This window comes from the organism of the source record quoted next, unplaced genomic scaffold (assembly GCF_019419815.1).
Source record: "Pyrus x bretschneideri cultivar Hongxiangsu unplaced genomic scaffold, Pyrus_bretschneideri_v1 Contig25, whole genome shotgun sequence".
Taxonomy (NCBI): domain Eukaryota; kingdom Viridiplantae; phylum Streptophyta; class Magnoliopsida; order Rosales; family Rosaceae; genus Pyrus; species Pyrus x bretschneideri.
This window is the reverse complement of record NW_025999557.1, coordinates 441173-458954: the sequence shown is the minus strand read 5'-3', so window position 1 is coordinate 458954 and position 17782 is coordinate 441173. Positions and strand designations below refer to the sequence as shown.

At 34.8% G+C, this 17782-nt stretch overlaps 1 protein-coding gene across 2 annotated transcripts; it reads right to left on the bottom strand.

Annotated features, from left to right (window-relative positions):
- Window positions 1-516: 516 nt before the first annotated feature.
- On the bottom strand, window positions 517-4173 carry LOC125478588 (cytochrome P450 72A397-like). 2 transcript variants are annotated; one of them, XM_048586896.1, is made up of 5 exons: window positions 3829-4173; window positions 2990-3207; window positions 2087-2331; window positions 1537-1924; window positions 517-1100 (listed from the first exon to the last, which is right to left on the bottom strand). In XM_048586896.1, exons 1-5 carry the CDS (start codon window positions 4109-4111, stop codon window positions 675-677), a joined length of 1560 nt encoding a protein of 519 aa, XP_048442853.1. In that variant the 5' UTR covers window positions 4112-4173; the 3' UTR covers window positions 517-674. The 2 variants fall into 2 exon arrangements, with proteins under 2 accessions (XP_048442853.1, XP_048442854.1); XM_048586897.1 differs by lacking the exon at window positions 3829-4173 and having other exon boundaries at window positions 3052-3190.
- Window positions 4174-17782: the final 13609 nt, after the last annotated feature.

Here is a 17782-nt window from a genome sequence, read left to right as displayed (position 1 = left end):
TGTAACCCTACAAATTCATTAATACAAACAATTTATTTTGTACATGTGTTCCTGTTTCATTTGTCGCGGGATTTTCGTGCTTACAACTAGATCTGGCAAGAATGTAATGTTGGAATGTAAGAAGTTAACAAAATGAAAACATGGGTCTAGGATCACGGTACAGTTTGCATCTACATTCGAAGCAGACAACTTACCTGCATTTGAAGAAGACACGGATGCTAGGGTTTAAGAAGACAGTCTTCTACTCTCTCTAAGCTACGGACAGTTTTTTGCGTTGAATATAACGTACTTTGTGAGACCACGGACAAACCTATATATAGTGATTAGGCTTTCTCTGAAACCACCTTTTGTAGTTAAAAGAGATATACTTCATAACATTTTCTTCTTCCTCCATTTATTTTTAGAAGCATTACAAATTAACTCTAGAAACTAATTTATGCAGTATAGCTTGTAGAAAACCCTGAGGATCCTTGTCTACCTCTTTGAGTACGGGCTTCATTATATCCACAGGACATATATGCGGTTCCCCTTTGCTTATTAGAAGTAGTTGGGGAAATTTTCATCTTAAAGATACATATAATACGTACGTTGCATCAAATTATATTTCATCCTTCTCCTAGCTACCACACACTATATGTTCAACAATATAGAGAGAACTGCTGACACATAAGTTATCAACATTTGTGTAAAATGATATGAGCACCAAACAGTGGCTGAAGGGTTAGATTTAAAGAAGGAGCATGAGCATAGGATGGAGAAAGCTCAAATGTAAAGTGTTGTAAAATCAGCGATAAGGCCAATTTTACTTCCACCATTGCAAAGGTTTGCCCGATACAATTCCGCGGACCGCCTCCAAAAGGGAAGTATATGAATTTGTTCTTTGTTGCCTTCAAAACGCCTTCTGAAAACCTCTCCGGCTTGAACTCATGTGCATCATCACCCCATAGTTGTTTGTCATGGTGAACTAGGAGGGTGGGTAAGGCAACTTCAACTCCAGCTGGTAAAGAATATTTTGAAAGTTGTGTTTCCTTGATTGTGGTTCGAGTCATCACAGTAACTGCTGGGTATAATCGAAGAACTTCATGCAGAATCATGGTCACCTGGGAAATCATGCATTAGATACACACACACACACACAACCAAGTTAAGTTTCATATTAACAACATAGGGGAAACAATAGAATGCACCAGTGTATGGGATGATCAGTGCATGGGACGATTTAGTTGGATTTGCATAGATGGATTTTGAATCCAATTTTTCTCATTTAAGCACAGTGCATTCCAATTCCATACACTGCGTGTGCTATAGAAAAACCCAAACATTATAGATTGATATATATACAAACTTGAACTTGTGTGTGACTATTTCCTGTCATATAACATTTTGAGCGTAAGACAATTCAGCTAAAAGTGGAGTCATCACCCATTTCGTTTCTTTTAAAAGCATGTCATCTTTTAACTGAACTGTTCTTCACTCAAAACGAATCACGTAATAGAAGCAATCTCTCGAAAATTTTTCTTGATGGAAAACACTTACAACTTTTAGATGAATTATCTCATCAAATTCTGGCTTGTTGCTTCCAAAAACCTGCAAAATCTCTTCTCTTGCACGATCTTGCCAGTTCTGATATTGACCTAGCAAAACCATTGTCCAAACTAGCAACACTGAGGTTGTCTCCTGCCCTGCAAAGTAAAACAGCTTGCACTCCTCGATCACATCATGCATACTCATTCCAACTTTTTTGTTGTTGCCATGTTCTTTGATTTCACTCAAGTTGGACTCCATAAGCACACCTAACAAGTCATCTTTTGTGGCTTCGCCAGCCCTAATCGCATCTTCTCTTTTGTTTATAATACCCATGAGTAACGCTCTTATCTCTCTGTCAATTTCTTTCATCTTCATGTTTATCTTGGTCGGTAGGAACCTGCAAAAAAGCATTATTAATTCCAATGCTGATATGAAGAAAAAACAAAGGGTTCGACTATAATACTACGTCTCATTTGTATTCATAAGTTTTGAGATTGGGTTGTGTTGGATTGATTATGTAACCTTTGGAGGTTGAAAGATGTGAAAACGGAAAATTTACCTCGCTCCTGGAATGTACACACTTCGTATAACTTTTATTGCAAGTTGTGCTTGCTCTTTCAAAAGTTCAAATATTTTTCTTCCTTCTTTGTAGCTACTTCCAAATGCTGTTCGAGAAATCACATCGGCTGTCATATTTTGAAAGTAGGGCCAGACATCCAACTCACATGAACCCTCTTTCAACATCAAGCTCTCCCATTCCACAATCATCTCGCTGCAACTTTGGTAAAATTCAGGCAACATACGCTATAGAAAACAAGAGGAAAACATAAATTATCAACAATAATTATATATCAAACATAATTAATACACATCTAATTTGCTCAATCAATATATTTTCCATATGTACATACTTAAAACATGCATTGATATGATTATTAACCTACTAAAATTTGTTCCATTCGCATTCAAACATCCTAAAGACAACTTATTTTAAGGTAATAGAAGAATTTCATTCATAAAAAACCAAACAGGTTACACAAACTAGGCATGAAACAAAGGATACGTGGCTCGGAAGAAAACCTATCCCTGGGTAAACCACATGGGAAAAACCCTGGAGGAGGAAAACGAATCACCCATGCCAACAAATTACTCACATAGAACATAATCATCGGAAGTATAAGACATAAGCCAAGAAGGACCAACATCCTCCCAAAAAGAAAGACCATGGACTCTAAGGCTGAGTCCATGAACATCCTAAACAAACACAACTAGGTATATGAAGAAAAGAGTGATGCAATCTAAACACATTTACTGACGACAATGTTGACCACTTCTCTATTACTAGAGAGTTGGGTTGATAAGATATTTACGTTCGCCTATATATAAAAACTATTCTAATTAAATCAATGGTAAAATCTCGAGAAGATTTGAATGAATATTGGCAAGATTGTATGCATAATACCTTTAGCTTCTCTAAATGGAATACTGGGTTGATAATTCTTCGGTGTTTTGCCCATTTCTCACCTTCATACAGTGCAATACCAGTTGCTAGTAACTTGATAAGTGGGTTTGCTTTCGGCTTCGGAAAATCATCCATTTTTGTAAGGAATGTTTTCAGATCTTCTGGATCAGTGATATTCACCCTTGGTGTTGGGCCCATCCAAACAAAAGAATTCTTACCTGCAGTTTTGTTTTTAAAGAACATAAAAGTTCAATGTATCATACTACAACCAGAGTAGAGTTGACACATTTGTCCGGAATATACAAAAGATATTAAAGAAAAACAGAAGGAAAAGTCAAGAGCATGAATTGTGGAGATCTATCTAAGATATTTGAGTGCACAGCTAGTTTTAACACCTTAGACTTTTCCCATCGACTTCAATAAGTGAAGACTTAAGTGTCACAAAATTTATCGGGTCATTGAAAATGTCTTATCACATTTAATTAAGTTGTGCATGTGAATCTGAATTGCGAATCTAGATATATATCATTTATAATTTAGCACCATAGCTAATTATGTTATAGTTCGGTAAGTGAAAACTATCATAGAAAGGTGCAAATTACTGACATATTTACTTCAAATGAGAAAAAATCATAAATTTCAAGAAGAAAAAAAGAATAAAATTGAGATCAACTAGTATTGGAGTATGGGAGTATAGATTTCAAAGTGATCACACTTTTTCGATTCTATATGTATTTTAACAACGCACAAAAGTGAACAGTCCAAACCTTTTCAATTCTTATTTCTTGTAAGTAAACATTGTATATATGTAGATGTGAAAAGATATATGCTTGACATACCGCAAGTGTTTACTAATTGGTAGTCGAAAGGGACAACTCGTGGGGCTATATCATGGGAGAGGCTCACTGGTTTAGAATATGCTTGTTTTATCATCGTGGAGATTTCTTTCATGTCTCCTGTGTAAAACCTGTACGAGTTTCCGGTAAGGCCTTGCTGCCTCAGATATCTTTCCAGTTTCTTTGGCCTCAGCCACAACCAGTTCAGCAACCTCCATGCCCCTGCAATTACTATTACTGTTATCCCCACCAAAACAGCACCAATAGTAGCCACTGATACTTCCATTAGTTTGTGTGTTTCAGACAGAGAAAGAAAGGGGAGAGAGAGAGAGAGAGAGAGAGAGAGAGAGAGGGAAAATTAATGTATATATATTTCACTTTTATAATTTTGTTTGGCTTAATCTCTGACAAATCAAACCTGTTGCTTCCGTATGTTTACGTTTGTGGTCCAAGTGAGGACTAAAAGACAATACCAAAATTCTAAATCAAATGAAACACGGAACTTACTTTGATCCACATATTACGACTATACGAGGCAACGGATGTCGAAAGATTTTTTATTTTTTAATAAACTTCCCTCGCATCCAATGAATAATTAGCACGTTATAAAATAGTGGCATGAAATTATGATTCACCGACTTAGGTAGGGATGACAATTCTAACCGTTAAACTCGATAATCGTGGATAACCGTCCAAATAGATTGGATTTTGGTATGGAAATTCGGGTATATTTTGGGTATGGGGAAAAACCGTGAATGTTATTCGTTTATGGTTTTGGATATGGTTATAAGAGTCCCCAATGTTGGAGAACAATTTAGAAACAATAAAATAACATAAATACAGAACCGAAATACTTATACTTTATTGTTCAAAAATACTTGTTATACAGAATGCAATTATGTTATAGTAACAAAAAATTAAAATGATATTAACTTGAATGAATTGAAGGTAGAGGCTAGTGCAAACCCTATGTCCTTCGAACAGTATTTCCGTCACACTCGTGTGCTTGTGGTTCTACAACGTCTGCTCAACCAGGATACAACTACCTAATTCTACAACCCGCACTGGATTATAGAACTCTAGCAAATCGCTTTGTGTGTTTACTCTCTGGAAATTTTGTACAGAAGACAAAGGGGAAGAAAAAGATGATTTTTTATGGAACTGAGAACTCCAATTATATAGGCTCTTTCATACCTCTTCAAACACCTTTTGAATGCATCTGAAGCTATACAACTCTTTCTAAAGAGATACAACTCTTTCCAAAGAGTTGTGCCTATTAATCAAAACGTTTTTAATTAATTTAATTAACAACTTAATTCGAAATTAAAACTAATTGATCAGATTAATTTTAATTCCTTAGCCCCAAGTGCCCCAAGGCCCAAGGCCCTTGTTTTGATTAATTAATATTAATATTATAGTATAATCATCAAGCCTAATCCGCACAACCATAAGGCACAAGCCTTCAATCCATTTCTAAATAGTTCAAGTTCTAATTACTAAGAAAAATGAATAAGCCTATATAAAGGCTAGTGAAAAAATATTGTTGACCAATGTGGGACAAGAGGGTCTCAAACTCCTACAATACCCCACATTTGAGACGACTCTTTGGTCCTAGAAACACTAAGATATGAGAGTAAACAATAGATGTGACATACATCAGGAGAGGTGTCTTTTGGACTTGAACCTACCTTAGTATATACTTATTGGATTTACTAGATGGCGCAGTGAATATAAAATCTTGAATTGTTCATCTCCGCAGTAAACCAAGACAATAAGCAAAACATATGCCACATTTACACATCACAAATTCATACGTTTGTATTCTTTTTGGTCCTGAACAAATCCTAGATTCATGAGAGCTTTAGAGAATGTAGCCATGTAATTCTCATAAATGCGACCCCACATTTACTCTCATATAGGTGATATTAATTAAGAATAGGCTGCTACTATTCCAGTTGATTTACAAGTATCAATATCATTAAACTAATGTATCATACATCATCAGCAGTCAACACACTTCTTCCATCATAGGAATGGGTATGTAAGTGTGTTTCTTCTTAAATCTAGCCAAACCAGTTTGCTTATTGAACCTAGACCATAGAATCTCCAATCAACTAGGTTAGGTTTCCGTTTGGCAGTTTCATTTTACTCTATTGGCTTTAAACTCATTCCCTTCGATGTATGCTTAACTTGCTCTCTAGACAAACCTTTAGTAAGCTGATCCGCAATATTATCTTTTGACTTAACAGAGTCAATAGAAATTACACCACTAGAGAGCCATTGCTTTATTGTATTATGCCTTCGTCTAATTTGTCTAGACTTCCCATTGTATACATTATTTTTAGCTTGATATTGTGCAGCTAAACTATCACAATGTATACATATTGCTGTTACAGGTTTAAGCCATATGGGAACATCTTCCAAAAAATCTCTTAGCCACTCAGCTTCTCCTCCAGCCATATCGAGAGCTATAAATTCCGATTCCATAGTTGATCGGGCTATGCATGTTTGTTTAGAAGATTTCCAAGATATTGCTACTCCTCCCAAAGTAAATACATATCCACTTGTGGATTTTGTATCATTACTATCCGATATCCAATTCGCATCAGTAAATCCTTCAAGCACAGGAGGATACCTTGTATAATGCAATCCATAATTCATTGTATGCTTTAAGTATCTCAATACTCGAATTAAAGCTTCCCAATGATCATGCCCAGGATTGCATGTATATCTACTCAGTCTACTCATTGAGTATGCTATATCAGGCCTTATATAGTTCATAATGTACATAAGACTTCCAATAACTTGTGAGTATTCACGTTGAGATATAGCATCACCTCTATTTTTCTTAAGTTTGCTATTGGCATCAAAATGAGTAATTGCATCTTTACTTTCCAAATGACCGTATTTTCTAAGTGTAGCTTCTATATAATGGGACTGTGTAAGAATATATCTTTCTTGGTTTCTTTTTATTTTTACATCAAGAATCACATCAGCTAATCCAAGATCTTTCATATTGAAACTTGATTTCAATATCTTCTTCGTCCAATTTATTATCTCTTTGTTAGTTCCCATTATAAGCATATCAACTACATATAAACACAACATAACGCAAGCATTATTTTGAGTTTTTGTGTAGACACACTTATCACACTCATTTATCTTAAAATCGTGTGTTATCATAATATGGTCAAAATTTTCATGCCATTGCTTTGGAGCTTGTTTAAGCCCATATAGTGATTTCACAAGTTTACAAACTTTGTGTTCTTGACCTTTAACCAGGGGTTGTTCCATATATATTTCCTCATCTAAGTCTCCATTTAAGAATGCAGTCTTTACATCCATTTGATGTATTTCCATGTTATGGAGTGCAGCTATAGCAATCAACAGTCTTATTGACGTAATTCTCGTTACAGGCGAGTATGTATCAAAGAAATCTAAATCATGTTTTTGACAGTATCCTTTAGCTACCAAATGAGCCTTATATTTGTCAATCATACCATCAGGTTTTAATTTCTTCTTAAAGATCCATTTGTACCCAATTGGCTTATTGCCAGGGGACAAATCGACTAATTCCCATGTATGATTTTGCATAATGGAATCTATCTCACTGTTAACTGCATCCTTCCAAAATGGAGCTTCAGGAGTGGACATGACCTCCTTGAATGATTAAGGTTCTGTCTCGGTTAATAAGGTCACAAAATCAGGCCCAAAGTCCTTTTGAATTTTTGTCCTTTTACTCCTTCTAGGTTCAAGTTCTTCTTCTTGAACTCTAGACGAAGATGAACCATCATCATGTTCTCTAGGTTCGTCATTAACCTCAGATACATCATCATGTAATCTCTTTTTCAATAAATTAGACTTGCCTATATTGTATGGAAATATATCCTCAAAAAATATTGCATTTATAGATTCTATAATAGTATTGACATGTATATCACTGACTTTGGAATGGAAAACTAAGAATCTATAAGCTGAACTATTAGATGCAAAACCAATAAAAACACAATCTATAGTTTTAGGCCCTAATTTTGTTCTCTTTGGCAATAGGACTTGTACTTTTGCCAGGCAACCCCACACTTTAAGCAATTTAAACGTTGGGGTTCTTCTTTTCCATAATTCATATGGTGACTCCTTTCTCGTTTTAGGTGGAATTCGATTCAAAATTTTATTTGCAGTAAGTAAAGCTTCAACCCACAAATTGTGTGGAAGCCCAAAGCTATTCAACATAGAATCGATCATGTCTTTAAAAGTCCTATTTTTCCGTTCGGCAACACCGTTTTGTTGTGGTGTATAAGGGGTTGTTGTTTGATGAATTATGCCATGTGTGGCACAAAATTCAACAAAGGCATGAGACTCATATTCTCCTCCCCTATCGAACCTTAAGACTTTAATCTTCTTGTTAAGTTGATTCTCAACTTCTACCTTATATGTCTTAAACATATCCAAGGTCTCATCTTTACTATGAAGTAAATAAACATAACAATACTTACTGAAATCATCTATAAATGTTACATAATAGTTCTTTCCACCAAGAGTTGGATATGATCTAAAATCACACAAGTCACTATGAATTAAATCTAATAAACCATTGGACTTTTCATGCACTGATTTAAAGCTTTGACTCGCAAATTTTGATTCTGTACAAGTCTCACATTTAACATTATCTAGATAATCAATTTTGGGCACCAAACCTAAATGATGCATTCTAAAAAGTGAACGAAAATTTACATGTCCTAACCTAGAGTGCCATAAATTAGACGAATCAACAATATAAGCAGAAGCATTATTTATTTCATTCATAGCATTAGCAAGTACATTTAGTTTGAATAATCCATCAGCAAGGTAACCCTTCCCTACAAACATTCCCCCTTTAGTTAGTACAAACTTATTGGACTCAAAAACTAGTTTGAATCCTTTATTACTAAGAATAGGACCAGAAACAAGATTCTTCCTTATATCGGGGACATGTAGCACATCAAGGAGGCTTAATTCATTTCCAGAAGTGAATTTCAGAACACATTTCCTTATTCCAGCCACAACAGATGTAGATGCATTTCCCATAAACAGCTGCTAGTTTCCTTCGATTTTCTGGTACGAAGAGAACATATTTCTATCACTACACACATGGCGAGTTGCACCGGTATCTATCCACCAATCAGCATGATCAGATACAAGGTTTGTTTCAGAAATCATTGTAGCCAAGGCATCCACATTGTTTTCAATCAGGTTTGCGCGGTTGTTGTTGCCTTGATTTCCAGGACCTTGATCCCTTCGATGGCGACATTCTTGAGCCCTATAGCCTTACTTTCCACAAACCCAGCAACTTCCCTTGATTTTCTTGAAGTCTTTGCCTTTCGCATCAGGGACAAAGTGTTCTTCCTTCTTCTTAGTTTTCTGAAACTTCGGCCTTTGCTTTGATGAACTTCCTTCAACAACATTCGCCTTGGCTTCCATACTCGAAACCAGGCCCTTTTCATTCTTTCTGTTATCTTCCTCTATTCTCATCCTTACAATGAGATCCTTAAGGGTCATTTCTTTACATTTGTGTTTGAGATAATTCTTGAACTCTTTTCAAGAAGGTGATAGTTTTTCTATAAAGGACACCACTTGGAAAAACTCATTGATCACCATCCCTTCAACATGAATGTCATGAATGATTTTCTGGAGATCTTCAATTTGAGAGACAACGGACTTGGAATCCACCATTTTGTAGTCCAAAAATTTGCCCACGACAAATTTCTTCGAACCAGCATCCTCAGTTTTATATTTTTTCTCAAGTGATTCCCAAAGTTCATTGGCTATTTTGCATACTACATAGACATCATACAATGAATCATCTAATGCATTGAGAATATAGTTTCTGCAGAGGAAATCATTATGATTCCAGGCATCTATAGCCGTTAAAGTTTCTGCAGAAAAAATATTTTTTCTATCAGCAGTAGGTACAGTCTCGCGCAGAACATTAGCCAAATTCAAAGTTGTCAAATAAAACAGCATCTTCTGCTACCATCTTTTGAAGTCTCCGCCCTTAAATTTCTCAGGCTTCTCAGAATGAGGTTTAGTTCCCGATTGTTCCATACTGTTCGAAGGTTGTTGGAGAACAATTTAGAAACAATAAAATAACAAAAATACAGAACCGAAATACTTATACTTTATTATTCAAAAATATTTGTAATACAGAATGCAATTATGTTATAGTAACAAAAAATTAAAATAATACTAACTTGAACGAATTGAAGGTAGAGGCTAGCGCAAACGCTATGTCCTTCGAACAGTATTTCCGTCCCACTCGTGTGCTTGTGGTTCTACAACGTCTACTCGACCAGGATACAACTACCTAATTCTACAACCCACACTAAATTATAGAACTTTAGTGAATTGCTTTGTGTGTTTACTCTCTGGAAATTTTGTACGGAAGACAAAGGGGAAGAAAAAGATGATTTTTTATGGAACTGAGGACTCCAGCTATATAGGCTCTTTCATACCTCTTCAAACACCTTTTGGATTTATCTGAAGCTATACAACTCTTTCCAAAGAGTTGTGTCTATTAATCAAAACGTTTTTAATTAATTTAATTAAAAACTTAATTCGAAATTAAAACTAATTGATTAATTAATATTAATATTATAGTATACTCATCAAGCCTAATCCACACAACCATAAAGCCCAAGTCTTCAATCCATTTCCAAATAGTCCAAGTTTTAATTACTAAGAAAAAGGAATAAGCCTATATAAAGGCTAGTGAAAAAATACTGTTGACCAATATGGGACAAGAGGGTCTCAAACTCCTACACCCAATCCATATCCATACCCAAATTCGAACCGAATAATATATAATATTAAAGTATTATATAATGTGTGTGTGTGTGTATTCATTATTCACCGAATCCATTACCTTGATAATACAAAAATTGCATTGTGTGAGTTGCATTTTATGGCAAAGTTCAATAGTTTTGATATGAATCAAAATCTATGAAAATTTGATGGTATTTATGGGCGATATCAAAGATCAACCAACATTATCAATGTTTAGCTTTAATTTTCATGCTAAATATTTAATAACGAAAGTAATATTTACTAAATTATCATGCGTCAATTAGGTGAATATATTTTTTGTACTAACGAAGATAGTTATAACCGTTAACCGATGGGGAATCCGTTATCCGGTGGGTATGGTTATGGATAATACCCGATAGTTAATTTGTGGTTATAGATATGGTTAATTTTCGTGGTTATGGTGATGGATGTAGCATTTCCGTCCCCAAACCGATCCGTTGCCATCCCTAGACTTAGGCTAATAATTAATAATTCTAAAAGAAAAACGCGACATAAAAAGGTAATGTCTTTATTAAAGCACTAAGGGCAAAAGACTATTTCCTACCTCATGTTTCGTGGTTTTCAACATTTAGTACATCAAGTTTTTTTTGTCCCCAGAGTCATACCTAAAGTGTAAATTTTGGGACAGTCTCATACATTCGTTAGTCAAACTATTAAGTCTCCCATTAACTGTGACGTGGCGCCCATGTTGACAATGACTGGGTGCCATGTGTCATCCACGTGGAAATTAAAAATGAATTATTTTATAAAATAAAATAAAAAATTTATATAAAAAAATATATATACCTTCATCTTCTCCAAATCCCACCCTCCCATCACCCACCTCTTCGTCTTCCCCAAATCCCACCCTCATTCGCACTTAGCCAGCCTCAATCAAACCCCCCAAAATGTCCAATCTACAACTAAAGACTTCATGCACCCTCCCTGCCACCCTCCTTTCCCAACCCCCTCCCTCATTCTCCCTCCCTTATTCTCTTCCCTGCACCTACCTCCTCATCGAAGCCCTAACAGAGCAGCACATCCGGGTCCCACTTCGCTCACTACTCCTGCCAAAAACCGACCTCGACCTATGACACCGCCGCTTCTTCGCACTAGCTCCTTCACTGTGCTTTTGGAACTTCCACTGACCCATACTTCTCCACCTATCGCCAGAACCCAACCCCCCAACCCGTGGTCATTTTTGTCCTTCCCTATAGTGCTCTGCTTTGCTTTTTGGGTTTTGGATTTTCGAAACCATTAAACACTCAAAAAACGACCAAATTTTGAATCCAACACGCAGATTCAATCCCAGCTTATCCTCAAATCAAAACCCACAAAATTCTTCAAGTTTTCAACCAAACAGGTCGCACGCCCAACACAATGACGCAGCCACCTCTCCAAGTACCCCCACATCGTCGGAATCAGCCATAGCCATTTGGTTTAGGGTTCAGCCGCGTCAGTGAGAAATCGAAGTCGAAGCCAAATGGGTTGAAAATATTTTGGGGATTAGGGTTTTTCATGCTGGGTTTGCTCAATTTTTCTGAAAATTGAAATTTTTTGGGGATTAGGGTTTTTGCAAAGGTCGGAATAGTGGGTAGAGAGAAGGGAAGGGAGGTGAAGAAGGTGGAGATGGAGTAGGTTGGGTACAAAGGGATCAGGGGAGGGAGATGTGTCGAGAGAGTCGAAAATCAGTAGTGGAGAGGAGCATCGGACAAAACTTTTAGCCGTGGGTTGTCGTTTTGGCCGTGGGTTATCGTTTCAGGAGTGAGCTTGGATCTGAGGGAAGAAGGAATGAGGGTGCGGGTTAGGGGAGACTGGTTTTGGTGGTGAAGAAAGGTTGAAGGAGAAGGTGCGGGTTGCAGAGGGAAGAATGAAGGTTGGGGAAGACTGGTTTTGGTGGTTGGAGTGAGCTTGGGGGAGGTTTTGGGGAAGAAGGTGCGGGTTGCAGAGGGAAGAAGGAAGGGATGGGGTTGGGGGAGGTAGAAGACGGGTGGGTGATGAGAGGGTAGGCACGGGTGGGATTTGGGGAGGATGAAGGTTTTTTTTTTCTTTTTTTTGTAATTTTTTATTTTATTTTATAAAATAATTTATTTTTAATTTCCACATGGATGACACGCGGCGCCCAATCATTGTCCACATGGGCGCCACGTCACAGTTAACGGGAGACTTAACAGTTTAACTAACGTATGTATGAGATTGTCCCAAAATTTACACTTTAGGTATGACTCTGGAACGAAAAAAACTTGATGTACTAAATGTTAAAAACCACAAAACTTCAGGGTAGTAAACAGAGTTTAACTCAAGCATTAAATATTGGAGAAAATTAAGTTGATTTGAAGCAGTGCAGGTAGGCCTGGCAATTCTTGACACGACCCGATAACCCGACACGACACGACACGAAATTAATAGGTGTTCGGGTTGACACGATAACGAATCGGGTCGTTATCAAGTAACCCGATAAGAACCTATTAAGATAACGGGTTAGTTCGGGTATACACGTGGGTAACACAATACACGATAAGCAAAATATTACTTTTTATAATTTTATAACCCTAAAAAAATATTATAATAATTATATATTTTAATTTAACAATTTTATACCCCTAAAAACCACAATAACTATATATATATATATATATATATATATATATTAAATTAAATATTAAAAATTGGTGACCACTGGATCGGCTTAAATATACATACCATTCAATTTCTTAAGTGTTATACATACAAAATAAATAAATTTAAATCTACTTAATAAATATATATATATATATATATATATATATATATAGACACCATTGAACTTGATGGGATACAAATTCTACAAAACTAATTTAAACGATCCAACCGTCAAACTTGTTTGTATATGCATTGAGATCTCATCAGCAAAAAATCGCAAAAAACAAACATTCAGAGATCAAGTAACTGGACAAAACATTTCGACAGCTATCAACAAAAAATCACTATTTAACGGTTATTTTAACTCTGATCTTGATGATTTTTTACAGCTACACTCCTTGACCCTATATGAATATAATGAATGAACTCGATCTTTAATTTAAAATATTTACACTAGTGGATACCACAAAATCTTATGTTATACTTAATAAAAGTATGAATAAACTCTTAAGTGTTAGTGAATCTATTATTTTGATAGGATACGCATTTTACGAAACTAGTTTCAACGATCCAACTGTCAAACTTGTTTGAATATACTTCAAGATCGTATACACCAAAAATTACAAAAAATAAACATTTAGATATCAAGTAACGGGACAAAACTTTTCGATGGTTATCAACGAAAAATCACAATTTAACGGTTATTTTAACACCGATTTTGATGATTTTTTATAGATACACTCCTTGACCCTATATGAATACAATGAATGAACTTGATCTTCAATTTAAAATATTTACACTAGTAGATACCACAAAATTTTATACTATACTTAATGAAAGTATGAATAAACTCTTAAATATTAGTGAATCTATTGTTTTAATGGGATATGCATTCTACGAAACTAGTTTCAACGATCCAACCGTCAAACATGTTTGTATATGCTTCGAGATCACATATGCCAAAAATTGCAGAAAACAAACATTTAGAGACGAAGTAACGGGACAAAACTTTTCGACGGTTATCAACAAAAAATCACGATTTAACGGTTATTTTAACTTAGATTTTGATGATTTTTTATAGCTACACTCCTTGACCCTATATGAATACAATGAATGAACTCAATCTTCAATTAAAATATTTACACTAGTGGATACCATAAAATCTTATGTTATACTTAATGAAAGTGTGAATAAACTCTTAAGTGTTAGTGAATCTATTATTTTAATGGGATACGCATTCTACGAAACTAGTTTCAATGATCCAACTGTCAAACTTGTTTGAATATACTTCGAAATCGTATACGCCAAAAATTGCAAAAAATAAACATTCAGATATCAAGTAATAGGACAAAACTTTTCAACGGTTATCAACGAAAAATCACAATTTAACGGTTATTTTAACACCGATTTTGATGATTTTTTTATAGCTACACTCATTGACCCTATATGAATACAATGAATGAACTCGATCTTCAATTTAAAATATTTACACTAGTGGATACCACAAAATCTTATGTTATACTTATTGAAAGTATGAATAAACTCTTAAGGTTAGTGAATCTATTATTTTGATGGGATACGCATTCTACGACACTAGTTTCAACGATCCAACCGTCAAACTTGTTTGAATATACTTCAAGATCGTATACGCCAAAAATTGCAAAAAATAAACATTCAGATATCAAGTAACAGGACAAAACTTTTCAATGGTTATCAACGAAAAATCACGATTTAACGGTTATTTTAACTCCGATTTTGATGATTTTTCATAGCTACACTCCTTGACCCTATATGAATACAATGAATGAACTCGATCTTCAATTTAAAATATTTACTAGTGGATACCACAAAATCTTATGTTATACTTAAAGAAAGTATGAATAAACTCTTAAGTGCTAATGAATCTATCATTTTGATGGGATACGCATTCTACGAAACTAGTTTCAACGATCCAGCCGTCAAACTTGTTTAAATATACTTCGAGATCGTATACGCCAAAAATTGCAAAAGATAAACATTCAAATATCAAGTAACAGGACAAAACGTTTCGACGGTTATCAAAGAAAAATCACGATTTAACGGTTCTTTTGACTCCGATTTGGATGATTTTTTACAGCTACACTCCTTAATCTTATTTGAATACAATGAATGAATTCGATCTTCAATTTAAAATATTTACACTAGTGGATACCACAAAATCTTATGCTATACTTAATGAAAATATGAATAAACTCTTAAGTGTTAGTGAATCTATTGTTTTGATGGGATACACATTCTACGAAACTAGTTTCAACGATCCAACCGTCCAATATGTTTGTTTATAATTCGAGATCGCATACGCCAAAAATTGCTAAAAACAAACATTTAGAGATTAAGTAATGGGACAAAACGTTTCGACGGTTATCAACGAAAAATCACGATTTAACGGGTATTTTAACTCCGATTTGGATGATTTTTTTACAACTACACTCCTTAACCTTATTTGAATACAATGAATGAATTTGATCTTCAATTTAAAATATTTACCCTAGTGGATACCACAAAATCTTATGTTATACTTTATGAAAGTATAAATAAACTCTAGGTGTTAGTGAATTTATCGTTATGATGGGATACGCATTCTATGAAAATAATTTCAATGATCCAACCGTCAAACTTGTTTGTATATGCTTCAAGATCGCATACGCCAAAAATCGCAAAAAACAAACATTCAAAGATCAAGTAACGAGACAAAACTTTTCAACGGTTATCAACGAAAAATCACGATTTAACGGTTATTTTAACTCTGTTTTTGTTGATTTTTTATACACTCCTTGACCTCATATGAATACAATGAATAAATTCGATCTTCAATTTAAAATATTTACACAAGTGGATACCACAAAATCTTATGTCATGATGATTGATGAAAATTGAGGATTTTGTAAAAGGAATTACATTCAAGCTTTGAGTTCCATTGGTAAGGTTTAAACTATTGAGAAAAACTTCACAACCTTGAAAACAAAAACTCTTTCATTTTGCATATCCTTGAACATTTAATATTTTGTAATAGACTAGTAGTGTATGGATATTTGTTTATTAGACTCTTATTTTCAAGTGTAGATGTACTACTTAAACGACAAATGTGCTTTAATGTTTTGAAGTAATATTTATGTGGCAATGTGTGGTATGTGCAAGTTTAAGCAAAAAAATACATTTTTCTTAACAGGTCGGGTCGGGTAAAGTGACCCGACCTGTTAAGGACCCGTTAAGATACAGGTATGACACGACACAACCCGTTAAGATAACAGGTGTTACACGAAAACGACACGAACACGACAGACACGACCCGTTTGCCAAGCCTAAGTGCAGGTTAGTAGATGCATCAATCAAGGAGGACGGTATGCAACGCCTGAGCTAGCTGCTGGATGTATTTACATATAAAATATGAGTGAGGATTCTTTGGCATCATTGACAAAAATAAACACTTCTTTGGCATCGCACATCATATGATGTGTAATCAAATTACTTATGTTATAATACGCACCATAATTATTGCTGTATCATAAGCTTTATATGCATACTCAAGTTCTCATGTTATTATAAGAAAGACTTATTTACAAAATGCCCTCGAACACGTTTCTCAAGTTTAAGTATCGCTTTACCTCTATTTGTGTAACCGCATCACTTTTCTCCTTCAACTTATGTGTCTCACATTCGTCAAGTTCATCCATTGACTCGTAAACTTTCGATCATGCATGGGATACTCGATTAAGGGTTCTGCATCATTAGTTAGATAATTAGTTAAATGGTTGTACAAGTCGACAATGTAGTTAGCAAGTTTGTTAGTATTTGGTTAAAGTTGTTAGAATTTCTATTATAAAAACAAAGTATGTAATCATCATTCTTTTTAAGTTAATATACATATCTTATTTCTCATTGTAAATTCTCTCTCTCTAATTCTTCTCCCACATTTCTCTTTCTTTTTGTAAAACTTCATCTCCTGGTTTTGTCATTGTTCATCTCTGCTACTTCTTCAGTGTAGTTAACAATTTATATTATATCATGTCCTCTTCTCTAATTTAAGTTCATCCAGTCTTGTTTCTTTCAATCATTTTTTTTGGAGAAGCTCAAATTATTCGGGTCAATTCCATCCACTTGGATCAATATTGTCCGCCCATCCTCCTCCTCGGTCCATTTGATTGATTCCTTCTCCCAGTTGCTTCATAATCTGTGGAATTTTTTTTATAAAAACAGGTATAATTTAAGTTCTCGTAAAGCATATGGTGGAGTCATATATAATGCATGAAAAAAAGAAGCAAACATAAGTGTTAAGCAATCTGTTTTGTGGTGTGAACAGATATAAACTTAAATTGTGCTTAGATCTAACACATTTCGATTAGTTGTATATGTATGTAAACCTACTTCAAAAATACGATCATGGTTAGAAAATTGGCTTTTAATATCAATACTATGTATTTTTCTCTGAAAATAACTCTTTATTTGTGGCATGACCAGACTAATTGTCAATTTGTAA